The following is a 26,739-nucleotide window of genomic DNA, read 5'->3' as shown; positions in this document are numbered from 1 at the left end:
TTTGGCAGACAAAAGCAGTTTCGCGATCAACATTTATGTGTAAATAAATTTTGTTTGCTCTGCTTATTTCAGGATCTTTTTGCAGAAGCTAAAACACCCGTTTTGATACGACTGTCGGCTTGTTATTTTGATGTAGGTACCCCCTGCAACCCTGAATCGCATGTGAACAAGGAAAACGAGCAGACGCACGCGTTAAGTTTGGTGTTTCCCTTCCCATGCTGTAACTGAATCCGCAGACAATATATCTTCGTTGTAGCTGAGTATGTGCAGTTGCGTTGGGCTGCTGAGCACGAGGTCGCGGAATCCCGGCCACGGCCATCGAATCCCGGCCACGGCGGTCGCATTTCGATGGGGGTGAAATGCGAAAACACCCGTGTACTTAGATTTAGGTGCACGTTAAAGAACCCCAGGTGGTCCAAATTTCCGGAGTCCCCCATTACGGCGTGCCTCATAATCAGAACTGGTTTTAGCATGTAAAACCCCATAATTTTTTTTTGAGTATGTGCAGTTCTTTAACGACCCTCTTTCACGCCAACTTGAATCACTGGGTATGTGCACAGGGCATCAACAACCCCAGCATTTCCGGACATCGCCTTTAGGTCACCGTTTTTACACCACGCGGCGTACCCCCTCTCTCTTCCATGCCTCATCCAACTTTTTTGTCTGATCGAATTGCCGGGCGGCTTTTCCGGGTGTCTTATAAAAGCAAAAACGAATTTTTTTTCGCTGCAGTTCTCGTAATCCGACAAGCAGATTTTCAAGGAATAATGCAAGCTTGTTAAGTGGTGGTGGTGGGCACGTGTTTCAGGATATGCAGACACAGGCTTGACGTCCTTAATCTCAGTTGACTTGAGTTTACGAGTCCATTTGCGCATTTGCGTGAATGCGCCTGGTTGCGTTACGTTCGCTGCCACCGACATCGATTTCTTTTTTTTTTCTTTTTTTTTTGCATAGGGGACGCGTGCATGCCGAGAGCCTTTTTGAGGGCTTCGATAGTGACAGGAGTAAAGGTAGAAATTAATCTGAAACTGGTCAGTGTTCAAAGATCTGCTTCACTGAAGGGCTTCGAGTAAGACGCATTAGTTTGACCAATCTATAGTAGTTCCGTTCTTTTCGCAAGCTCACATTACAGCAAGACGTCTGAAATCATTCATTTTCCTATGCGCATGGCACACAATGCAGTGCGCCCTTGCCTCTTTGCTAAGGATTGGCGAAACCGTATAATGGAACTGATTATAAACTGATCTACTAGACGAAATGGCGCGAAGGAGGTTCATTGAAGGGCGACACATGCTCGGTAAAACGCATCAAGTGACCCCAAGTTGATCCGACGGTTGACCAATTGTAGCCCGGTTCGACAAAAAACGCAGTGTCATATTTCCCAGTTTCTTCCATTCTTAACTGCGCAGCAAGAACATTTGGGCGTGCTAGAACATGTGTACTTAACACGATGCATACGGATGGCTAAAATGCAACCATTCGCGCACTCAGTTTTAGCATGAGTCAGCGTTTATTTAGAAATAAAAAGCGTGAAGCTGTTTTCATGACATGAATTATAACACAACTCGTCTAAAATAATGCTCAATGACATGCACGAGAATTGCCACCATGTAGAAGGACGGACGGACTTTTTATACTGACAACGGCGACAGAAGTCATGCAATGAATATTCACTGTTTTATGACCACATCAGAAAAATAAAACACTATTCGCGGCATAATACGAAGGCGGGAGCAACTGAACAGAGCTCTTTATTATATCGGAAGAGTTCCCGAGAAGATACGTCAGCTTATGTGAATGTTTCTCATTGGACCAATATAACTGTGTTATGGTTCCACGCAGATCCTGCTCTTGCATACCTGAGAAAAAAAAATACAGATAAACAACAAAAGCGATTGCTTTCAAAATTCTTACAGGGATGGATTTATTTTTTAGCATTGCCAATACTCAGACAGAGTAAGGTCATCTCCATGGGCAATGGGCGTCTTCAATTTATCTCACTATACTCTCGGCCCTATTTACAGACCTATCTCGTTTTTGCGCGTTCTTGATTCATGAGTACTGTGAAGCCGGTGCAAGAAAGTGTGGGCTAGCATAACACACATTTATGTGCCGTGGTATTTTTCTTGAACTGAGGACTTTCTTTTTGTCTTAATTCCTGATTACAGACCACTGTCTTTTCAAAGCCTCAGTCACTGAATGACTTTCCTCATTGTATTATACCGCCAGTTTCAACTCTTACACCTCATGTAAAGTCCCACCGTGGGAACCTCGATGTATATGAAATAAATAAATAATAAATAAATAAATAAATAAATAAATAAATAAATAAATAAATAAATAAATAAATAAATAAATAAATAAATAAATAAAATTTTCACGGGATAGCATGCCTGCTCTCAATGACGTTCAATATTCATCACCGGATAGCACAGATATTAGCAGACGAGATGCAGAATACCCACTGTAAAACACTTCAAGTGTTTACAATCAACAGACAAGAATCTGATAGTTTTATTCCGTTGGCGTCTATGCATGTATGTGCCACAATGAACATTCTGAGATTCAGTGAGTTGATTGAATACTTCGCAAACCAAGGGTGTAATACAGTTGGGATCAAGCTCCAACGCTCAGTTCTTGCCATTACCGAATACGCAGTAATAAATAGGGTGAAAAGCGTCAAACTATGGATTGTGGCACCCGTTGGTCGCAAGTATTGTCTCTCAAACAGGCCAGCAATGCACAAGTACCGATTTCTTCGCATCGCAGCGTGCGCTGTAGATGTAAGCGAGAACGACTGTATGTACCATTTAATGGTTGCCGATTACGCGCTCTTATTTACGCGCAGCTCTGAAACTGGACGGAAACACCCCCCCCCCACACACACACACACACACACACCACACACACACACACACACACAGAGTAGGAACTAGCACATGTTTATTTTAGACAATTTACTGATACATGTATACACACATGCTAACATAATGATCACCAGACTAAAGGTAGAGGTACAAGTACAGTGTGCAAGCGCATTCCTTTTTGCGTCCCAGCGCAACGCATTCTATAGCCCAAATGGCCCCAATTGCAGCCCTACTTCTTAAATTTATGGCGGACAAAATACTTCCCTGGTGCACCGGTATACTGTCGTGGTAAAAAAGGCACCTAGGAACTCTGTCCGAGGACCGTGTTATCACTTGAAGATTTATATAGTATATATATATATATATATATATATATATATATATATATATATATATATATATATACGTGGTAATTCCGCACCCGTTAGGTAGGCTCAGAAACTTCTTGCTTGGAGGTGCAGGTACTTTAGAGTGCTCAATATTAATGTAAGCGCATGAAGTCAAGGGAGCTCTCACCTTTCGGGGTTCAGATTGAGAACACGGCGTACCATCGACTGCAAATGGTGTAACGTTCATCGCCCGACGGGGAAGTCTCTTGGACTCTACCAAACAGCGAAATAGACATCGGTTCAGGTCAGAGTCCACCTGTGAACAAAAAAGCGCAGGTATTTAAACTTGCATACATTAAAAGAAAAGAAATAAAAAACACAAACAACGCAGTTCATCGTGCTATAGCTAAGCGTATGTAATGCGAAAGCTATATTATTTATTTTTATTTATTCATACTATTGACCCGAAGATTGCTACAGGGTGGGTTAAATATATAGCAGATACACATGGTAAAATATGCATTTCAGGCAGTGATTTTAGCCGCACGTTAACAAACGCTAACTATCACTAATATAAATGTGAACACAACTGATATGAGTATTATTCAAGACAAAAGTGGGTTTTCAGATTTCAGAGCAATCGCGTATGCAACCGAGTAGACAGGGCAAGTCACAAAGCAAACGATTAAAAGCAGCCAATTACCGCAGCTCATTGCGTAGAGGAACAGAAAAAAAAAGAAGTAAACTAAGCCACAACCTGTGGTACAACTAAGTTTCGTTATAACGTCAACTGCTGGAACAAAAATGACGCAACAGAGAACCTTCAAACTGCCTTACAAAAATACGTGTTATCATTCTATGATTACCCATCGGCACCCACACGAACTTCCTTCCCTTCCATGATCATCCGTGAAATATTGCGAACTGTTAATCTATACTGGTACTGCATACCTGCGCCTTACGACATTATGATCTACTGATTATGCTTGATTATGACGCATGAGGAGACTTATCGTGCATCAAAAGAGGTTCGATGTTGTATTAACTTTTTCCGATAGCGTTTCTGCTTTTCCACTACTTCTGCTTCGTCATACGACGGCGCATCAGCACAGATAAGAAGGTAAGTATACAAAGAAGATAAGCAATAGGTCCCTTCGGACTCTTCGATTTTCACCTTAGAAATTCACCTGAGTTAATCCGTTAAACTACGGCAAATTTTATTTGATATTTTAGCCCTCGAAGTGTGTGTAGGTTGTGCCATGAAACTAGCTACGATACAATATCGACGATGCAATAAAAAAAATTCTGAGTGCAATGAAGTGTATTGCTCGTTAGCACACAAGCTCTAGCAATGTTCTGCGTTACAAAACGCTTCCTTTAATAAACGAAAGGACTGGGAGGAAGCTCTTAAAAGCAGCGATCCCCAGGACCCACGAACGGGCGGTTGACCATGGTATTCCGGCCCCAACGTGGGAGCGCCCCGCAACTACGACTTAGTCGTTCCTTAGGACCTTAATAAAGTTTGTTGACTGACTGACTGCATGTGCTTATAGCGTTTGCGTGCAGGTTGTCTTAAGGTTTCTTCAATCCTCGTCACGTTTTAAAACATTCACAGTCTATATAACGATTACGAATCCCAATGCATACAGATTAAAAGAAAATCAAGAGAAAACAGGAAAAAGAAAAAGATTAACATCGCCGGTACTGCAAACCAGGGTTTTATGCTTGATAATGTAAGTAGTGGGGTCGTAGTAAAAAGTGATTCCAAGCGGACCTATCAACGAAAATCTCAAACCGATCATTGAAAAAGAGGTGTAGTTGAAAGCGGCACCACTAGAAATGAAAAACGTGATGATCAGCCATTTCAGATACGTCGAGAAACGTGTCGAACCTTGATGTAAGTCGAACTCTTGTACTTTCCCTTTGGATAGTACTTGCTGCAGAAAGTGGGCCCATCCATTACATCCCCTGGCAGGTCTGCCGCCTTATTCGGAAGTGAAATGACGTAACATAATATTTCTTTCCTAAGGCATTCAGAGCCCGGCTTCCTGAAAAAAAAAAGAAAGACCATCACTTTGTCTGCGAGTTCCACACAAAGATTCAGTGTTATCGCGTTCAACGCCACTACACCTAGCACCACAGCGGATGCACAGAAATCCTAGGCTGTTACGTCTCGTCTCGTCTCGTCGCAAGGCCAAAAATGGTGCCAAGTGCTTCCAAGCTACCGGTCGGATAACAAAGACATTTCGGACGGTTACGGACGCCGAAAGCCCCCTGTTTTCGACGAGGGCGAAAGGAACGAACGCAGCCCCACCCCCAAGTGCGTGTGTTTGAGTTCCACTGCGACACCTCCAGCTTTCTCTGACTAATATGCTGCATGCTTGGAAAAGTCAGCCGCGCAAGGCTGCAAGCACAGACAGTGATGATTCCTACCATCCCCTGGGCGAGCGTGCTTCCAGGAAGCTATAAAAAAGCCCATCGTCAGCGACAGCTTCAGCTTTCACTTTTTTTCGCCTTCACTCTTCGTTACGTGCAGCTTATGAATGAGACTGCTCCTTACGTATCGAGGTATTTACACGTTTTGTTTTATTGCGATAGCAATTATAGGGACACTTCAGGCGAATTTCCACCATCGCAGTTGCCGCGGTGTTCTGTATAAAGTCCAAGTGCGATTAGGTCCTACTGCGCCCCGTGCGCAGTTTGTTGTGGGTGCAATCAAAATCTTGCGAGGTGAGCCGAGGGGGATGGTTGCTTGATGCGCGCCGTTTTCCGCGCTCGCAATGTTGGCGGTCACGTGATCAAGCACGCGCAAGGCGGAGGGGGGAGGAGGAGGTGAGAGTATGGTACCGTGATCAAGCGCGCCCTAGGAGGTGATGGGGCAGGTGAGCGTGCGTCTCCTCTTCTAGCCCGGTCGTGGCTGCGCATGGCTATCCACGCATGGCAGGGGGATGCGGGAGTGAGAGAGAAAGAACACAGGAGTTCAGATCAGTCCCGCTCTTTCAACAAGGCACAACATGTCTGCAGTTGAATATTCAAGGTGGACACATAATTGTTCATCTGTGGCTGGAACCTGCTGCTGGCACTTCGTGACTGCGACTTCCCCGCAAATGATTGGATGGACGATGATTCCTCGCAAAGCAACAGCCAGGTGCAATATAACCGCATCGTGCGACTGTGGATTGAATTTTACTCTTGAAAAGTCTTTACTATGTGCCCAAAAGTCACTATAGGTCGGTTTCGCACTGTGCTCCCATCGAAGTATGGCGATAGCGAATGATAATTGAGACGGCGATCTCGGCGTAAGTCGTACACATTGCGCCATCATGGCAGATGTGAGTAAATTGGAAGAACCTCAACTGCCTAGTGACACCTTGTGATGCGTCAACACAACGCACAGACTGGTCTATGACTGTACCTTCAGGAAGTATCAATGCGGATCCTGCACACTCTTCACCAAGTTGACAGTCGTTTAATTTGTGTCGGCTCAAGGGGCCTAGAGTGCGTGGTCGCATGTAAAACTTACAGTACTGACACCTACAACCAACTGTATTTCGATGAGAAAGCGGGAAAAAGGACAGAGTGACTGGAACCCAAGGAAAGAAAGCATAGCTAGCTGTTTCATGAACCGTCATGAATAATTTATCTTTCGTTCAAAATGCCATATAAAATTTATTTCTTGTGCTTTTGCTAAGTCGATAAATATCTGGTAGCAAAGTAAGTTAAAGTAAGCGAAAATATTGGATTGTTCTTTTTTTTTTCTTTCTTGTAATCGGGACACTCTCGTGCCAAATAAATGTTGCCCTTTTTCTGGTCTTTATGGCACCTTTTCTCACCAATCTTGCTGTATCGAAATAACATTATCATTTAAATTTCAGAATTTATCATCAACAATTCTGCCACTTTTAGCAACAATTTACAGCAGCTAAACGTTGTACCTAGCTGCTCGTGCAGGACCTACGTACGCATGTAGGTATAGGACCTACTCGTACGACCTGCTCGTACGTACAGGACCTACGAATTCTTGCATCACCTTATGCACGCCCGGACTTGGGCTTTAGTTCCTTCGGGGCTAATAAATGTTATTTCTCTCTCTTAAGCACGCAAGTACGTGAAAGTACGTACTGACTGCAAGATTTACAAACATTATTACCAAATGCTTGCAAATTTAGATGAATGTGTTCATTTTTCAAGGAAGATAGCCCTACTGAAACTACCAATATGCCCCATAAAACTCCGTATCAACATATGGGTGTCCCATATAAAAACCCGTATGTAGATCACATGGGACATGTCTAATAGACCCGTATGAAAATATTTGAACGTACGGGTTTTTATATGGGACCCCCAAATGTTCATACGAGTTTATTGAATATGAGGTACATGAGGAATATGGTCCTTTAGACGCCCGTGTCCCGTGCATTGGGGGCACGTTAAAGATCCAAAGATCCCCTGGTGTTCAAAATTAATCCCGAGCCTCCCGCTACGGGTAGCCTCGTAATCAAATCGTGGTTTTGGCACGTAAGACCGAAGAATTCAATTGAATTCAATGGTTCTTTATATATGAAAAGACAATTTAATTTCAATCGAAAAAGAAGCTGTAACTAGAGCGGACCTCGGAATGTATCCACTAGTCATGCTTTCCCGACCAGTCCTCCGTGTTTCATCGGGGTAATAAGTTTCAAGTTCAAATTTATGGGTATATAGCACATTATTTCTGGGCAGCCGATGCCACACCAAAGTGAAGTTATCGTCAGGAAAGATTTATGGAAGCTAGGTTTGTGAACTTACTCGAAAAACTGGGCGACGGCCTTTTTCGTGCAGTCGGAAAAAGTGAGGCCGTTCTTTCCGCCTTCGTGCGTGCTCATTATGTATCCGTCTTGCGATGAGCAGTTCTTCGCGTCACCTTCTCCGTCGTGAGGAGCACCCAACCTGCACACATTGGCAGTAAAGCCCGCCGTGGAAACAACAGTGTTCCCATTAATTACCCAGTACTGTATATCGATTGTCAGGTTGTAGTGACGACCCACCGCGGTAGCTTCGTAACTATGAGGTTACGCTGCTGAGTTCGAGGTCGCGGATGCGATCCCGACCGTGGCGGCCATGTTTGGATGGGGGAGAAATGCAAGAAGGCTCGTGCACTTAAATTTAAGTGCAAGCTTTTTTAAAAACACCAGGTGGGTAAAATTAAGCTGGAGTCACGGCATGCCTCATAATCAGGTCGCCGTTTTGCCGCGTCCCAGAATTTAATTTCTGCGATGCAGTGATGGTGAAGAAGCAAGCACTGTCAAATTGTAAGTTAACAATGTAACTCTTTATTGGGCGTATTTGTTCCCAGGAAAACAGTAACACTCAAAAACACAAGGATAGCGGCGGGCACAGTTGTCAGTCATCCAAGTTTGATTTCACGCGTCAGGCCTGTCCGTTACTTACAGATGCTCCCCACAATACGCTCCAGAATAATCGCTCGTGGTCGCTTGCATTCCAGAATGTACAACCCTATTCCCGACGTGCATGCTCAGTGTCATTACACAAGGATAATTCTTGGGCATAGCATAGTCGCGTCTTGCGCTGAGACACAAACCGATAACAGTGAGAACGCGGTGAAAATTGGTCACCGCCAAATAAATAAAAAGAAAGAAAGAAAAAGAACCACTGCACGTGTGATAAATTTACCCGAAGCGTCGGCTAAGTTACTATGGCGTTTTGCTGCTGAGTATGAGGTCGTGGGTTCGAGTGCCGGCAGTGGCGGCAGGACTGTGCTGGTCTCTTTATACCTTATAAGTGCAGATTGCCCTCTTCGTCCCCCAGGAATTGTCCAATTGTCCAAACATAATTCACTACATAATTATAATAAAGGCTCTATGTGGGAACCTTCGAGCCCTCGCTGACCGAGCCAATAGGAGGCTAAGCGTATACGGTGCGCACATTATATTTTAGAGCACAGCCCTTAGGCGGCCGTTCCTGCGGCGAGTATCGGCGGCGTAACCGAGCGAACGAGCACAGCGAAAGATGAAAGCTAAGTCGGATCGCAGCGGGGGATGAAAGACGCGAGGAAGAAAGCGGAAAGGAGGGTGCGGCGGTACCATGAGGCGGAAAGCGGAGGAGGATATGGCGAAAGTGTGAGAAGAAAAGCGTTGTGCGGCGATGATGGCTCAGAGATGGCGCCAGAATAGCGCGCGCCGTCTGGTAATTTTGACGGCGGCTGCTGCTGTGAATTTTTCACATGGCCTTTTACACAAAAAGTTGGCGCTTTGGGTTATAGGTACGTCTGCTATTGCAGCAACGTGGTGGCGCGCTTTTCTTTCACTTTCATTTCTTTTTACATTGCATTTATTAGAGGGAATTATAGTTTTAAAAGGGGACAGAATGCAATGAAGCTCATGTACATGCATTTAGCTGCACGTTACAGAAACCCTAGAGGCCAAAATTAATTCTGGAACCTCCCCTACAGCGCCTCTCATAACCCCAGTGGTACTTTGAGATGTTCAAATGGAGGAATGAATGAATGAATGAATGAATGAATGAATGAATGAATGAATGAATCAATCAATCATTCACTAAATCAATCCTAATGTATTTCCGTCAATCTATGATTATTTCTGTAAAACCAACGAATAGACTGCTTGGTTGACTGATACTCAATCATTCCTGTCTTTACAAAACGTGTACTGCACATCCAGTAACAAATATTAGCCATATGCATATTTTAAATGCCAGTTAACATGTATAATACTCGACGTGCACTCAAATGCAAGTACACGAGCGTTTTTGCATTCCACCCACCTTTCTAAACTGCATTCCCTTTTAAAAAATATGATTGGGGCATCATAGCCTCAGTTGCATTTCCGCCATTAAACCACACGTACCTGAGCTAAGTTAAGCTAAGTTAAGGACCACGCAAAGCGAGATGGAACGATAAATGTTAGGCGTAACGTTAAAAGATAGGATCAGAGAGCAAACGGGGATAGCCAATAGTTTAGTTTACATTAAGAGAGAGAGAAAAAAAAAGTAACTGCACAGATCATGTAATGCGTAGGACAGATAACCGGTGGACCACTACAGCTGCAGAATGGGTGGAAAGGAAATGGAAGCGCAGTCGAGGACGGCAGAAAATTAGGTGGACTGATGAAATCAGGAAATTTGTAGGCGCAAGTTGGAATCAGCTAGCGCAAGACAGTAATTAGTTGGAGATCGCTGGGAGAGCCCTTCGTCCTGCAGAGGACATAAAGATAAGCTCATGATGATGAATATGATGAACTGAGCACGGATAGATGTACTAGCTGGTTCCACATACTAGGGCAGCAGCGCAGGGAAGGCATGAACGCAAGAACATGAAAGCACGCGGTGTCTTTTTTTTATGTTCTTGTGTCCTCCGCTTACCTACGCTATTCCCTTAGTACCTGCATAACTAACCAACCTTTAACAGATAGAAAATATGAATAAATAAAAGTGAGCGATAAGTCCTGTTGCTCAGGCGTAAGCTGAATGAAAATTGCACCAATAAAATCTGATTCTGAGCCTAACATACTTACAGATGTGCTATTTCGTGAGCAGCAGTTTGCACCCCAGAAAAGGTGTCGGGTGTGTCCTGCCCTATGGCCACTTTGTCCTTCCTGCAAGCTTGACCTGTGGTAGTGATTCCTGCATGCATGAAATGTTTAGAAGTTGGTGAATTAACACAGAACAGTCAAAAGAAGTCTGGATATAGGCAAGAAAGACATTGTTCTTTTCAGTAACGAGGGCCTCAGATAAATCAGTTTGGAACTAAAGGAAGCACCACACATGGCACATGGCTTCTGCTAATGTACTTCCCTATGTTATCGTGGGTTCCGGAGGTCTGCGATACACTCTTTGGTAAAATACTTTGTTTCTTTGGGATAACAGCTCTGAGAAGAGAGAGAGAGAGAATGCACTTTTATCACAACGATGGCTCAAATGTCAAGCTGGGGTGCTGATCAGTGGTGAGGATCATAAGATAAATGCAGAAAAACAAGAGATCGGTTTCGTTCGATTGACGAAGCTTGGACAGCGAGAGCAAGGTTTAACGTTGTGCTTGAACTTCTCGGACGGTGCTCTAACTATACGCGGGCGCGCACGCAAGACTGCTGGGTAGAAGAAACAGCGCCCCGGCAGCTACCAGGCGTCTCAAAACGCTGGCATGATGAGCGTCGCCAGGTGGCGTGGCAGGTGTCACACATCGATGGTGCGCGAGGTGAGACCGATGAAATGAGACCGATGGTGAGACCGATGGTCAGCGCCCAGTGAAAGGTTAGACAACATTAGCTTGAAATTTGCTATCCGTTACGCTCAGACAGCGGCTCAGCAAGAAAGCTACAGTGTAATTATAATGTGCGTGCGCAAGACGCTCATGCCGGCCCTCCACCGAGCTGATTGGACGGAGCGTTGTCGGTGCGTCCACTTCGCTTCATCGTTTTTGCCGCCAAACGTACTCCGGGTCTCTGGAAACCTTATAACCCACTGCCCGTGGGCCGCACATGCGCCATCGATAGTACGATGGTGGCATCAGCACCGACGACACTGTCTAGGTACACTTAGACGGACCAGCTTGAACTGGTCGACCGAGCTGACGGGCAGCTAAGCCCGATTGATTCCTTCACTGAGGAGACCACTCGCTGCATAGCGGAGGAGCTACTGTTCTGATTAAAGTTTATTCTCTCTCTCTCTCTTGCCGACGTGACCACCATGAGGACACTGTCGCTGTGCCATCGTCATCATTTGAAGAAGGTAATCAACATACGGAGATAAGATTTGACATCGGTGGAGTCAGTAAGCAAAGTGCCGTTGTACTGCCGTCGTCGCCATCATGACGTCATTATGCCATCGTTGTCGCTGTGCCGCTGCATTCGTCGGTCATCATGTCGTCGTGGCTGTGTCGTAACGGCTTTGCGCAGTAACAGAAGTAATGGTGCCATGGGCTTCTAAATCGGTATGCTTATTTTTAGGGATATTGTTGAATGAGAGTTGCTCGAGACTGTCTATTTCTAGAATTTCCGTGACAAAATGATTTGTGTGTGTTAGAAAGACGGCGATCTGCCGAAAACAAGCCACATCTGCAGTTTCAGCGGCGAATGCCAGAGTGCCCCAGCATACTCTAATCGCGTTCGTAGAGCATCTCGTTTAGGTAGCGCACTAGCGCCTATAGCTGCTCGGCGTTAGTTCGCTTCAGTGTCAGATTGTAGATACGTGGCACCTTGCTTAGTGCGTGTGAATGAGCTAGACTTATACGTTCTCTATATTTTTCTTTCACTCCTCCGTCCCCTCTGCACAGGTAGGGTAGCAAACTGAACAAAGTGTAGTTAATCTTTCTGGGGCTGCTAAGCACGAGGTCGCGGCATCAAATCGCGGCCATGGCGGACGCATTTCGATTGGGGTGAAATGCAGAAAACAGACGTGTACTTAGATTTAGGTGCACGTTAAAGAACCCCAGGTCGGAGTTCACACTATGGCGTGCCTCATAATCAGATGGAGGTTTTAGCACGTAGAACCCCATAATTTAATTTTATTAATTTAGTTTACCTTTCAGCCTTTCCTACCTTGTATTTCTCTCTCTCTAGTGGTTGTCAGACATAAGGACAGTCGGCTTCAAAAAAAGAAACAGAAAATTCATGCGAAGGTTACGAGCGGGTAGCGCGAATGTTTGATTGCGTGAGCAGTGGTGTGGGCTAGGCGTTTTCTCTCCCGATATCGAGCTTGCCGAATATCTTGGGGGTCTGAAGGTCCTTCTTCCTCCGTGACATTTCAATGTAAAGGATGTTTCACAGCGTCTTCGTTTAAACTACTATGCTCCTCTCCGATGCTCAAGCGCTCGCCGGCTTCACTAAGCCTGCACTGGCGCAGCCGAAGGTGGTTTGACGACCACGGCATGACTACAATGTGATTCTGAAATCAGGAGGATAGTAAAGGGACGGCGAGTGTGTGATGACAACGACTGTATGACAGTGATTGTTGGACAACGATTCTATTAGGATGACGGCGAGACGTTGAAACAGTATGACGAGAATCGAGTGACGAAGTTGAAATGACGACTACGGAACGGCCACGACAGCATCACGACGATGACATGACGACGGCGTACTGAACGCGATTGTCTGACGACAGCATGATTGATTACGATGGAATGACGAAGGAGTGACGTCGATGGAACGACAAAAGCGGTGTGACAACGACGACACGACTGCGACTGTACGAAGAGAATTGGATGACGACGAATATATGACTGCCTATAAGTGACATTACGAGTTTTGCCTTCTATACATTGTGCTTATTATTTATCGGGCTGATGTCGCGGCCGAGTTGTTCTTATATGCATTCACGAGAATACTCGTGTGGACTCTTTCACTCCTGTGTGATGGGCGACCGTCCTATATGTACTGGACAGTGATTTCAGATGCTGTTGTCTGCTTGTGTTCATGTGCCTATAGTGCCTGTTGATATTTCCTTCTTTCTTGCCCTTATCAAGCGTTGCCTAAGTTACGAATTCGGGAACATGGGATAGCCGGCTCTAATGTGGCCTACCTTTCCACGTTTTTAAAAAAAAGAAAGAGAGAAAAAGGGGTACATAAAACATACTACCAGTGCAATGTGTTGCCTCTCATGAAAAAAAGCTAAGTATTTCTGTGCACAGGTCACCAAACATAATGAAACAATAAAATAAATAAAGAAATAAAATTCAAACACTCAAGAATAACAATAAACAATAAATAAAGAAGTAAAATTAAAAAACAACAAAAATTCAAAAACAACAATAAATAAAGCAATAAAATTCAAAACGACAACAACCAACACTAGCGCCAAGTTTGTTCTGCCATTTGCTAGATAAAGCCGAGTGTGCGATTTTGCATTATGGCTACTCCAAAACCTTTCTCTGCTATAGATTAGCCAAATCCAATCGCTTTTTTTTTTCCCATCAGAAATGCACTCACCTGCAAGGCTGACATATTTACTTGGATCAGTGCCGTATTTTATATCTAGACTGAAAAATGAGAAGAGACAATAATATAGGGTCACAAAATTGTTTTTGCACAGCTATAATAAACATACTTGACAATGAAGGTCGTGGGTCCGATTCCCGGTCGCGGCGGGCGCATACATATAAGGGTTGGTAATTTAGCGAGAAAGTCGCTTAATATCATCATCATCATCAGCCTATATTTATGTCAACTGCAGGACGAAGGCCTCTCCCTGCGATGTCCAATTACCCCTGTCTTGCGCTAGCTGATTCCAACTTGCACCTGCAAATTTTCTAACTTGATCACCCCACTTAGTTTTTCGCCGTCCTCGACTGCGCTTCCCTTCTCTTGGTATCCATTCTGTAACTCTAATGGTCCACCGGTTATCCATCCTACGCATTACATGGCCTGCCCAGCTCCATTTTCCCCTCTTAATGTTAACTAGAACATCGGCTATCCCCGTTTGCTCTCTGATCCACACCGCTCTTCCCGACTCTTAACGTTAGGCCTAACATTTTTCGTTCCATCGCTGTTTTTGCGGTCTTTAGCTTGTTCTCGAGCTTCTTTGTTAACCTCCAAGTTTCTGCCCCATATGTTATAGTACCGGTAGAATACAATGATTGTTTACTTTTCTTTTCAACGACAGTGGTAAGCTCCCAGTCAGGATTTGGTGATGCCTACCGTATGCACTCGAACCCAATTTTATTCTTCTGTAAATTTCTTTCTCATGATCCCGATCCCCTGCGAGTAACTTATCTAGACAAACGTACTCCTTTACAGACTCTAAAGGCTGACTGGCGATCCTGAATTCTTGTTCTCTTGCCAGGCTATTGAACAGTATCTTTGTCTTCTGCATATTCATCTTCAACCCCAATCCTACGCTTTCTCGATTAAGGTCCTCAATCATTTGTTGTAATTCGTCTCCATTGTTGTTGAATAGGACAATGCCATCTGCAAACCGAATGGATGGATGGTAATAACTTTATTGTGTTGTCCTGTAGTTTTGACGGCCCGGGCTCAGGTCTCCCACGAAGGGACGTCGAGATCTTGTCTCAGCGCCGCCTCGCAGGCCTGCTGGACAGCCTATAGAGTTGGTCGCCGAGGTCGGAGCTGCGCAGAGCGGCGGCTCACCTCAGCGATAGGGTCTCGGAGTTTAATTCGTTTTTGTGTTGGGCGTTACATTCCCATAGCATGTGTCTGAGTGTAGCTGTGTCCTGTTTGCATATCTTGCATGTGTCTTCTTTGTTTACTGCGGAGGTTGCTGAGATATTCGCCGTTGATTCGAGCTCCTAAGCCTTCCCAGTCTAAGAGCTTGAATACTTCGTCTAAGCATGCAGTGAAGACATTGTGTCTCCTTGCCTGATTCCTTTCTTGATAGGTAACTTTCTACTTTTCTTGTGGAGAACCAATGTATGTGTGGAATCCTTGTAGATATTTGCCAAGATATTCACGTACGCATAGGCGCCGACTACGAGGAAGGGGCGGGGGGGGGGGGACTGAGCCCCCCCCCCCCCGGAAATTGGTAGCCTACCCCCCCCCCTCCCCCCGCCCCTAAAATATGTCATTACCGGAGTTCTGTTACCCACATAATTTCATTATTCTCTTGCGTTGCCTCCACATTTTCACTTTTGTTGTGGCTAAAAGCTTACGGCACCATTGTTGGCGCGGACGTGCACAGCTTTTAATTTATACTTTCGCGTTATTTCGGCAAATCCTGACAATAGGAGGACAATTAAGCGCATTAGAAGCACCAGCGGCGGCTACCTCATTCGTGTTTCCTCACTTTAACATTCTTTAAACATTTCCGCTGAGACACAACATATTTAAATATATACAAAGGACAAAGTTAATATATTTTTTAAAGAGAACGAGGTAGCCAACTAAATGGATAGCCTATACCTAGAGAATGAATATGTTGATGTATGTTCACCTCACTTCAAATTACTTTGCGTGCTTTTTTGACCCTGAAAAAACCTGCAGAGTTCAGTGATCCCTTCGGCAGAGTCTTCTATCAACGGCGTGTGAAAAGCACGTGAGTGATATGTGTCTCAACATTGATTCTCTTTCCAGTAGGCGATGCTAACGACTGGCGACAAAATAAAATAAAAATCTCTTCTAATTATTTACAACATTTACGCATTAGGGATGGAAACATCTCCTCTTGCATGCAGAGGCCATAAATACGGGGTGTTTCAGCAAACACTTTCAAAAGATGTTTGAAGGTTGCCTGTGGCAGATAGCACAATTATAGTTCATGAGCTGGTCTACTCGAAGAGGTGGACATTACTTGCACAAAAAATTGAAATGCATAATCGTCTAATTAAAAAAAACACCAATTAGGTTTTTAACGTATTAACTTATGGCCCGTGTTGCAATTCACAAATTCTAGCCGTGGAATTCGCAAGGCGGATGCGCTATAGGAACTAATTCTCAGGATGGCACCAGTTTCGAGATATTAATTCCCGACCATTGCGGAGAAATGCATTGGCGTTCCAGTTACTTTTGCGCTTACCCGCCGTGGTTGTTTAGTGGCTATGGTGTTGGACTGCTAAGCCTGGTCGCGGGATCAAATCACGGCCACGGCGGCTGCATTTTGATGGGGCGAAATGCTAGAACACCCGTATACTTAGATTTAGGTGCACGTTAAAGAACCCCAGGTGGTCTAAATTATTCCAGAGTCCTCCACTTCTGCGTGACTCATAATCAGATCGTGGTTTTGGCACGTAAAATCCCATAATTTGTTCTTTTCATACTGTCACAAGCGAAAGCAGACGACTCTTGGTGCGTACGTGTCTTGCGCCTTGGCGCCGAGAAAACAAGAGATCGGCGCCGAGCTCGCGCTCGCGAGGGGCTCGAGCAATAAAGAAGGGTCGGGCAGTCCCTTCCTGGTCTCCCTGTGTCTGGATGCGTCTTACGCCGCCCCGGAACCCATAGAAACCGACGTCCACAACGGCACGTCACACATACTTTTGTGCTTTGATGCAAATTTTGTTGAGAAAGCCACTGGCACGTCAATGCATTTCTCCGCAAAGTTAGAGAAATAATATCTCGATACTGGTGCCAGCCTGAGATTTAGTTCAAAGTGGATCCGCACTCCACGGCTAGAATTTCCACTCCACGGCGACTCCACGGCAACCACCAGCCAAGGACATCGAGAGCGGTGGATGTCCCTGCAGACCCAATGGGCCGGTGTCAGCGACCAAGGCAGCCAGCCGGGCACCGCTGAGTACGAGTGGGGTCCGAGACCACCTGGCGTTCCGGTACTACCAGGGACCCGCTGCCGAGATCAAGAGCGGCTGCGCGACCGACGACCGGGCGCGGGTGGTTAGCTGGGACAACCGCTAGGCAGCCCTGACTTGCGGCCCCGGTACGCATCGTCGCCACGCCCGTTTCCGTCGCCCGCTAGCAACACCACCTCGAGCTATCTGAAACTATCGCCAGCCACAGCTAGCTCCAGCTGCACCAGACAGGCGGCACCTGCTCTACCGAGTCAACGCGACGAACTTACAGTGAGAACCTGGAACTTTCCTAGGTGAACTTTCCTTGGAACTTTCCGTTGACTTGTAAGTCGCGCCAACTTGAGTACAGGTTAGCGGTTAAAGCAGGAACGCCTGAAAGTCTTTAGCGTTGCCGAGACCACGCTGAGACTTTCCTCGTAGCCATGAGCTCTGTTTGCTCCTAGTGTGTTGTGTCTGCATGTTTGCCTTAGTTAATTTTCTGTCTCCTTATTATAAATACAATTTGGTGTGTGTTTTGGCACGGGTAGTCTGACTCTCTCCTGTGTCCTTTCCTCGATGCATAACACGTCGGCAAGCGTGACGAATGTCACGCTTGCTAAGCTTGTTACGATCGCGTGACAATGCCGTTGTGGTAAATTGCTGACTTCTAGGACAGAGGAACGTTGAGAGTTGTAGAAATGCACGTTTGACATGTTTCACAAAACTGGTAGAATTTTCTCACCCTGTTGACATATAGACGAGGTCAGACTTCTTCGGCACCTCATTATTGTTAACATATTGGATTAGGTCATCCAGGGTTCTATCTCCAATGAGATCGCCATCCGGATAAAGCTTCATATAAGATGGATTCGTCTGTAAATGTGATGTTGTCATTGGTGGAAAAATAACCAACACGTTTTCTTTACCTTCAGTCCTTCAACTGCTGCTAACCCTATCCGGACAGGTGGTTCAAGCTGCTGCAAGCGAAGGCTAACCTGCGAATTGGAAGCCCCAAAAACAGTTAAAAGTAAACTTTTTTTTTGTCTCAAAATAGGTACAAAAAACAGAAAAAAGGCACATTGAGTTTATAATCACCGCAATTTTACGTGATGAGTCACCAAACCACTGGAAGAACAGATGACCTCGAATACAGTATAAGAATAAAACATGCCGATCACACTGAGGAGACACAGCAAGACATTCTTGCGTTTTACAGCGTAAGCTGTTATGGGCTCATTCCAATAGCCGTTTCTGGTCGCGATGATGCCGCCGCCGCCCCGTAACCGTTATCGCCGGAAATGCGAAAGAAAGTACCCGCTCTCCGCCGGGATCTAACCCAGGCCCGCTGCGTGGGAGTCGGATACTTTACTACTGAGCCACGCTAGCGCTTGCTATCAGGCAGAAGAAAAATTCCCTTTATACGCGCCCTATGGACCCTTTTCGCGGAGCAGTTTGTTTTAGAGAAACGAGATGGCGCTCACGGCGGCGCGCCATACCTCTCCTCAGCGACCGCGCACGAATACGAAACCATTACTGCTTCTACCTTGCTTCTGTGCGATCCGCTGTCGGAAACGCAACTGAGTTTTCGCTAACACACTGTGCTCCAATCATGCTTGATTGAATCATGTGGATTGAAGACGTGTGCAGTAGTTGGCTGGAAAAATAGTGACTGGCATGTTAAGGAATAGAATGAATCTGTGTGGCCATGTTCGCGAACCGCTGCTGCAACTGTCCGAACGTGTTACCGGCACTTCGTGATGTACGGCTTTCCTCGAGGATACAGAAATTCGCTCATCCGCCAGCCTTGTATCGCTAACCTTCAAAGAAAGGGCTTCATCCCCAGAATGTCGGCAAGAGTGAGTACCACTCGTCAAACAATGACAAAGAGAGTAGCGCCGCTTCCTGTCATCGTAGGTGTCGCGCACGTTATCTATACACATCTGTCCCAAATGACAGGAAAGCTTACGCCCACTCTATCGCCGACGTATCAAGAATAAGTGAATGGGCGCACACTTGAATATATGCGCACTGTATACGCACAAGTAATGATGGACTACACCGATGGCGCCCGAATGGACGAAGCTGAATGTTTCGTGATGGTCCACAGGAGTAAGCGAGTTACTAGCTGTAATATACATTTGCTACAAGGTATTACAATGTACAAAATAGCTACGTTTCAAGCCTTGTGCGCAGCAAGAACAAATCTATCGGAACTGAGCACACTCGCGAGCGATTAGGCAGAAAATAATCAGATAGTGGCCGCACCGAGGAACTTCACTGAGTCAGAAATTGACAAGCCACTGCTTCAAAATATTTGCCGAATAAAGAACAAAGAGCAAAACGCACTAATCCTGACTGAATTCATGAGCGGAATGTTTGGATAGCTTGGAATACATATTTAGCCCCGCTTTTAGAACAAGCACCATATACGCTGCTTGCACCGTTTGGACATAGCTTAATCAGCTCCGAAAGCGCTTTTGCATGTTCTCTGAAGCTGTGATCAAAGATTCGTGTCGTCCACCTAGTCACCGTCTACGATATCTCCGAAAACAGAGGTTTTCTAAGCCGCGCCGGCGTCATACACTTCCATTGTAAACAAGGAGGCAACGGAGGCAGTTGAGGCAAGCAATGGACGCGTCACCACGTGATCAAACATGGCAGCGCCCACGCGATCGCCGCGAAAAGGGTCAATAGGAAGGCGCGCAGGCGCAGACGACCTGAGCCTCCGCCAGTATGGTGGCGCCACCTAGTTAACGTGCCTGCAACCGCCACGTGCGACGACATGTGATTTAGACGCGATACGATTCAGACGAGGCGCGCAATCAACGCTATCCCAATGTTAGATGTGCGCCACGTATTAAAATTACTTCTTCGGTACACGTTATGGCGTCTCCTCGCAAGGTACGAACCGCTGCTGAAGAAGCGCATCGTAGAGCTACGTGCGCGGCGGCAACCAGGCATCATCGGGATGAATGCTGTGCAGAGAGCATTGCAAGCTGCAGCTCGCCGTCGACGCCGACGCCGGGCGGACAGTTTAGATCGTTCTCGTCAAAATCGAGGCGAAGACACTTAGCCACGAAGACCTTGTTGTGCGTGGTGCCGAAATTGGAGCTACTCTTGCGCCGCTCAACCAGCTTACGCTGTGACTGTGCTGCGTGTGCCGCGCAGGCCTGTGACTTTTTTTCAAAGACTGATGTATAAACTGTCACTATCATGAGAGCTATTTATCGCAGTTTATGTTCCGCGCTTCTGATTACAGTGTTCAACCGAGGTGCTAGAGAATGGTGAAGACAAAGCAAGAAATACAGGAATGCTACATGCACCTAAGTTATCGTTTGCAACAAAGCAACTATTTCCAACTAACCCTCGGCATCTTCTTTTTGAACGATGTTTTTATTCTACAAAATATATTGGTAGTTGGCTTAATTTCTTTTGTCCTAAAATGCTCGAGAGAGACTTTTTCAACAAATAAGTTGTATATTGTAACACATTTGAGAGACCGATGTCTTAAAACTAGTGTTAATTTCAAGATCAGTGGTAAGTGCTAGAGTACAGCCTTGTTTCAATTCCACGATTGCTACATGTGCTCTAACATTAATTATTAATTAGGGTTGAGTGCGATACCGCACATTTAAATAAGTATAGTATATGCGCGAAACATGTGCTTGTAGGATTCCGATTATATGTGGCAAAGAACTCATAGGGAAGTCGGGTAGGTGTGTAAATCATCAGAAAAAAATTACCCTTCTTGTTCTTTCGTCTGTTACTTCTTCGTCGTATTTTTCTGGTTCCCTTCACAATTGCTCGCATTTGACTACGTAATACGATGTACCAGCTCGCCTCCTTATTATGACAGCTCAGTTAAAAGCGGCCATCTTAATCCTTATTTCAATTATGACGATGCTGACAAAGAAGGCAGCTTCGCGAAGACAACATCGAAATCGACAACGATGCAGGCTACTTCTGTCCACGCAAAATGGCTGCTGAGCAGAAGGCATGGAGGAAGGAAAGTGTAGGAGAGTCCCCGGTCATCCCGGGTGTGTTGGAGAGAGTGGCGGAAGCCAGGTACAGCTTTTCGCTCAGGAGCACTGGGACTGGTGTTCCAAACAGCCTCGTTTCCATAGTAATCGTGCTCCTGAAGCTCTCGCTGCTGCTCTCGGCCTCCGAAAAGTGACACAATATTTTACGGCCCGGGCCTTTCTCGAAGGACATCCCGTTCGCGAGACAAGGTGAGTTTGGAGTGCGGTGTGTTAGTTTGAAAGTTGTGTTTGGGGTCTGGGAGTGCGAGTCTCAGCCAGCACCAGAGGCACTCACATAATCACGGCGCGCATCCTCAGTGCACCGCGGAAAAACACAGGAGCGCGTCTGCTTCGCTAAAACTGCACAGCACATTCGTAGGTTTTGTTCTGAAGTGCGTCAGCAGCGCACACTTCCGGCGACTTGTAGCAATACAAGTTCAAAGCTTGCGCCATCTGATCCTGCGATCACAAAGGGAGATGACACACCAATATGGCAACACTTCCGGCTTCAAAAACTTGACATCAGGGCCTCTCTTATATTGTCTCTTTTTCCTCCGTGGCAGAGGACTTGGAAACTAGACGGGAAGGTCGTTTGCTCGCAGGAAAACGTACAGTCATGCGCTTTCCTACGCGAGTAAGATAAGCTACGTTGTGTTTTCCAGACGTTCGCACAAATGAAGTGTCAAAATACAGCAATAATACGTGCTTCTCCTTGATTTTATTGCGAGAGCAGTTACATGGACACTCCAGACGCATTTCTGCCGTTGGCGTCGCCATCGGCGTCGCCGTGATGTTCTGTGTAAAGTGCAAGGGCAATAAAATCGTCGCTGCGCGCCGTATGCTGTACGTACAAGTGAAAGCGTGCAAGGGTGAGCCGGCGATCGCGGCTCAATCTCGCGCACGCAAGCGAGGAGAGCGGGGAGGAAGGGCGCCGTCTTCGGTCGCGCGCAAGGCTCCGGGAGGAGGCGCGCATTCTACTCCGGGTGGCTAAGGAATGAGTGACTAAGGAATGCTAATAAACAACACAAACTAGAAATTGCAAAAAAGTAACAAAAGAAGAAGAGCTGGATGAGTAGAGTATTATTTCACTCGGGCGTAGCCTGCTATACAATATCGTCTAGAGCGCACTGTATCGGCGACAAGCAAACATGGAGACACAGCGAGTGTTATCAAAACAGTCTTCATCTATATAGTCACGGCATAAAAAGCAAAACACGATGAAGAATAAATCACACAAAAATAGTGGAAGTTCCCCTGAACGTGTACAAAGTCAGATAGTGAGCATGGTTGTTTTTCAAGAGATTGCATAATGTCACTATCTGTCAGAATCAATGCGGACCAGAATTGGAACACGACCTTTAGATCCAGCCTGAGACACTCCTTATTCGACCACTGTTAATCTCCAAGTCTCGAGTTTCCTGTCTACCTTGTTTTGTTTTCTAGCAGGGCTTCTTGTATCACACAAGGAAGCACACCAAGTTGGCGCGTAGAAAACGCTCATTGGGCAAACTTTACTCTTGCACGAAACTTGACACAAGAAGATTAAAGCACATACGCCGAACAGAATTGGGAAACTTGTTGACATTGTCGTTCTTCTTAAACGGATGCCAGAGTAAAAAAAAAAGGAATCTAGGAACGCAAGCGCTTGGAACCACGACAAAGAGAGGGCGGTGCGAGCGTGCACAGCGGCAAATCTTTGAGAAACCCTTATTATCTACCTGAGAGTCTACTGATCTTAAAATGGTGCCTTCATAGATTGAAGCGATTTTGCAGCAAATTCGGAAGCAACGTTTTTGCACACGCAGAGCTGTTTACGGACACGAAAAATGCATCGAACCCTAGCCATAGACAGCTTCGCTGTAAAAGATAATTCGTCACATACGAATGCCTTAAACCTACGAAATGGCCAATTTCTTTGCATGTACGTATCGCGTAAAAACTTTATATGCCAGAAAGTGTCGTGAAATAAAATGACAACTGTTTATGTTGTTTCAGAGTACTGGAATCGGTTCACTGCGACGATCGCACTTCGCAAGTGTTCATGACTGTAACATTAACCACGTGCGGAGTCAGATGACCATATCGGATATATTGCCGATAATGTCCCCGCAGAAAAATAACCACTCGCATAAATAAAGCTACATTTTCGCCGTCATACACTCACGTCGGAAGTAACATTCTCAAATGGAAATAAATAGAAGAAAAAAAGCTTGTATATTTATCGCTTTATGAGCTGCTAGACACCATAGCGCGACATTGCCTCTTGTTAGGATAGCGAAGTGTTCCGTCGAGACTGCATTTATTTGGTGAGAAAAAGGTTGCTTACTGACGATAAAAGTCGAAAATTTTCATGCTTTAGCTTCGTTCCCTAACCGCTTTGCGAACACGTCAGTGTCTTGTCACCAGTTTCAATTTCTCTTCCCATGTATGGGCGCTTCTTCGAGTGCGTGAAGTTAATTGAGACGTCCCTATTTGTCTTTCGATGTTTCTATTTATAGAGTTAATAAGCCTCCCCTTGCGGTAAGGGTACGATATTGTCTATTTCATAAATGTAAGTCATCAACCCATCTTAACCTAGTCGAAAGCGTTCGGTTGTAAAAACGCTGGGAAATTTTCCAGACAAACTACAGGCAATTTTTATAGGTGAATAATGCCTTAAAGTGTTCGCTTGAGGTCGCTTTGGGCGAAGTTCAGTTAATTAAAAAGGGCTTGGTCGATCATTTCAACGGACTTACCAGACTTCTATGCTTCCGCTTACCGAGTGCATGAATAGCATTGCATAGGCAACGCGATCTTCCGTTTGTTCACCGAAGTACGAGTTGTGTTTGAGGTCGGTGATAAAGTGCACCTCTACGGTATAATGCGATGGAACCGTTCGACTTTCTGTAAAAAAAAGCAGAAAGCTAAGAAAATTTTTTCATATTTTACGCTCTATAGGAGAAGAAAGGGCACATAAACAAACACACCGATTACCGGAGCCGTAGGTTCCTTGTCAGGCTCACTTCCTACAAAAAACAAAAACAAATAAAAAAGTGAAAGCTAACGAAGCCTAAACGATGGCGTAGCATAGCACAGGAGAAGAAAAGACTGTAAGCTCTCTTATGATGCTAGGAATAAAACCCAACCGCCCAAATTTTGGATTGTATGGCTGGAATGTGAGTTGTTAATGTGAGTGCCATTGCTGTGCAGACTTTTCGGTATAGCAGTTCTTCTTTAAAATGGGAAAATCAGGTGCACTACAAGACGTCCCAGCGTGAAGAGCAACATAAGTAAACTGGTATTAGTTGTTTCATATTTGAAAATTAAAATGGTTTTGTCTAAAGGGACCTGACGTGGCTGCAATATCGAAGAAGCTGTTGCAGGTAGCACCACTTGCACTGCGTCCTCTATAGTATCATCTAGTTTTATACGTAGATAGTCCAAAGCTGACCTTTGTATCGGAGTGCTGCTTCTTGGGCGAGCTTGTATTGCATACTGTGGCGGTGTATGCTTTTAAAACAAGGGCAGATTAAGGTACACAGATAAACAAACGGGAGTGCTTCTAACAACTGACGTTTCTTGAAACATTTCGGGTTCACATAGTATATAAACACCACCGTATAGCCACGCGATGCGTCTTATCTGTCTTACTGACGAGTAAAGAAGCAATTTTTTTACGTCAACAGCACGGATGCTGTGCTGACATTTCAGCACACCATCCAAGTTGTTTACGATGTATCGTATCGCGTCTGACACATGTGCTACGAATGATAAGCTGAAGGGACGTTGCCCAACTTCTCTGTATAAAACAACTGCTCAATAAATATTGGGCACTCTGCCCTGGCCACCCGAACGTGGTGTCATGTTGATACCTGGTGTCAGAAGTCGGGTCCGAACCCACGCTCTCTTACGAGAAAAAAATGCTTCTTAACTGGTCCGTAAGATAGATACGACGTGTCACGTGGCTGTACGATAATGCATACAGGTAGCTGTACCTAATTTTTCAAACTTGCCTCTGGAGGATAGGGCATTACTAACCCTTGATCTAAATTACTCGATGAGACGGCCATTACTTTTCGAGTAATCTCTAATTACTTTTCGAGTAATCAAAATGCATAATTGAATAATAAACACAGTTACGATAATTAGCTCTTTAATTAATTACTTTACAGCACATATTTCATTCCACGAAGTGTAGCTAGTACGTATGTAAGGCATATCGACGTATAACTAATTGTAAGGACTCCGTCAGTCCTAAGATTACGCCACAGTCATGATTCTAGATAAGCCTTTTCATTTAGGGCGAGTGAAGGTACGATAATGCAGATGTCATTCTGTTTCTATACCGGAAGGCTTCAAGGCATTTTCTGGCAATTTGCGTTTTATCTCGGCCAAGAATTGTTACTGAACTAAGCAGGTGTTTAGTTAGTATACATCCGAATACCTCTACTACGGCCGTCCCTTATACATCAGGTTTATGCTATACTATACTAATCGGAAGGAATAGTTAACTTTTTTTAAACACTAGGTCGCCTTTGCTGGCTTCATGGGTTTGGCAAATGAAGAATCTGTGTATCTTGTAAACACATACAAAAAAGAACTGCCCTTTCGCGTCTCCTCCGCGTCGTAGCGAGTCGCAAAATGTATCAAAGTTAGGTCTTAACGAAACAAGAAGCGAGAATTAGTTGCAGAGTAGGCAAAACGAACTGTACTGACGTAATTCGTGCCAATATAGTCGCAAATAAAATCCATTGCACCATAGACTTCACTATATATCCGGGATCGGCCCATCTGGTTTCTTGTACGAAAAAAGAGAAGGTCAATCAAGTGCCAACGCTAAAAGGATACAAGTTAAATGTAATTTTGCGTGAAATACGATACGAATAAGTTACGAAACGAGTGAATAATGAATAAAAGAAAGAGACAGAAATAGAGAAAATAGAGAGATATAACCAACGTATAATCATCGAATCATTTTAACCATCACGCACGTCGACATTGTCTTCTTTAGTGTCGACACTTGGTTGACCCTCTCGTTTTTTTTTTCACCCGAAATAAATGGACACGCAAAATATATACTCACGCTTTCGATTGGCAGATTCACAAGTTCCCGGTTTGGCGTTAATTCTTGATATTTCGTGTGCCATTCCTTGTATTGAAGATCGCTCCCACTTCGTGAGAGGTTGTATTTTATGAGTGAAATTTATGAGCCCTGTCTGAACAAATATTTGTGGTTTTGGTGCCATACGCCGAAACGCCTTTGTTTCTTGCAATACGCACATCAAATACACCCACGACACCCTACGTCTTAGCCTAGTGAACACTACAACTTTCAACTCAGCATAAAAATGAAAAAT

General features: G+C 45.0%; 1 protein-coding gene across 1 annotated transcript; it reads right to left on the bottom strand.

Moving 5' to 3' along the window:
- Window positions 1–1,754: 1,754 nt before the first annotated feature.
- Window positions 1,755–26,592, bottom strand: LOC125940324 (venom metalloproteinase antarease TserMP_A-like). The gene is made up of 11 exons (XM_049656368.1): window positions 26,466–26,592; window positions 24,370–24,408; window positions 24,162–24,286; window positions 18,311–18,379; window positions 18,127–18,257; window positions 14,140–14,189; window positions 10,729–10,837; window positions 7,985–8,125; window positions 5,088–5,244; window positions 3,384–3,512; window positions 1,755–1,859 (listed from the first exon to the last, which is right to left on the bottom strand). The coding sequence occupies exons 1-11, from the start codon at window positions 26,527–26,529 to the stop codon at window positions 1,827–1,829; spliced, it is 1,047 nt and encodes a 348-aa protein (XP_049512325.1). The 5' UTR covers window positions 26,530–26,592; the 3' UTR covers window positions 1,755–1,826.
- Between the last annotated feature and the right edge of the window lie 147 nt (window positions 26,593–26,739).

The sequence above is a fragment of the Dermacentor silvarum genome, chromosome 9 (assembly GCF_013339745.2).
Source record: "Dermacentor silvarum isolate Dsil-2018 chromosome 9, BIME_Dsil_1.4, whole genome shotgun sequence".
NCBI lineage: Eukaryota > Metazoa > Arthropoda > Arachnida > Ixodida > Ixodidae > Dermacentor > Dermacentor silvarum.
This window is presented reverse-complemented; position numbering and strand designations above follow the sequence as displayed.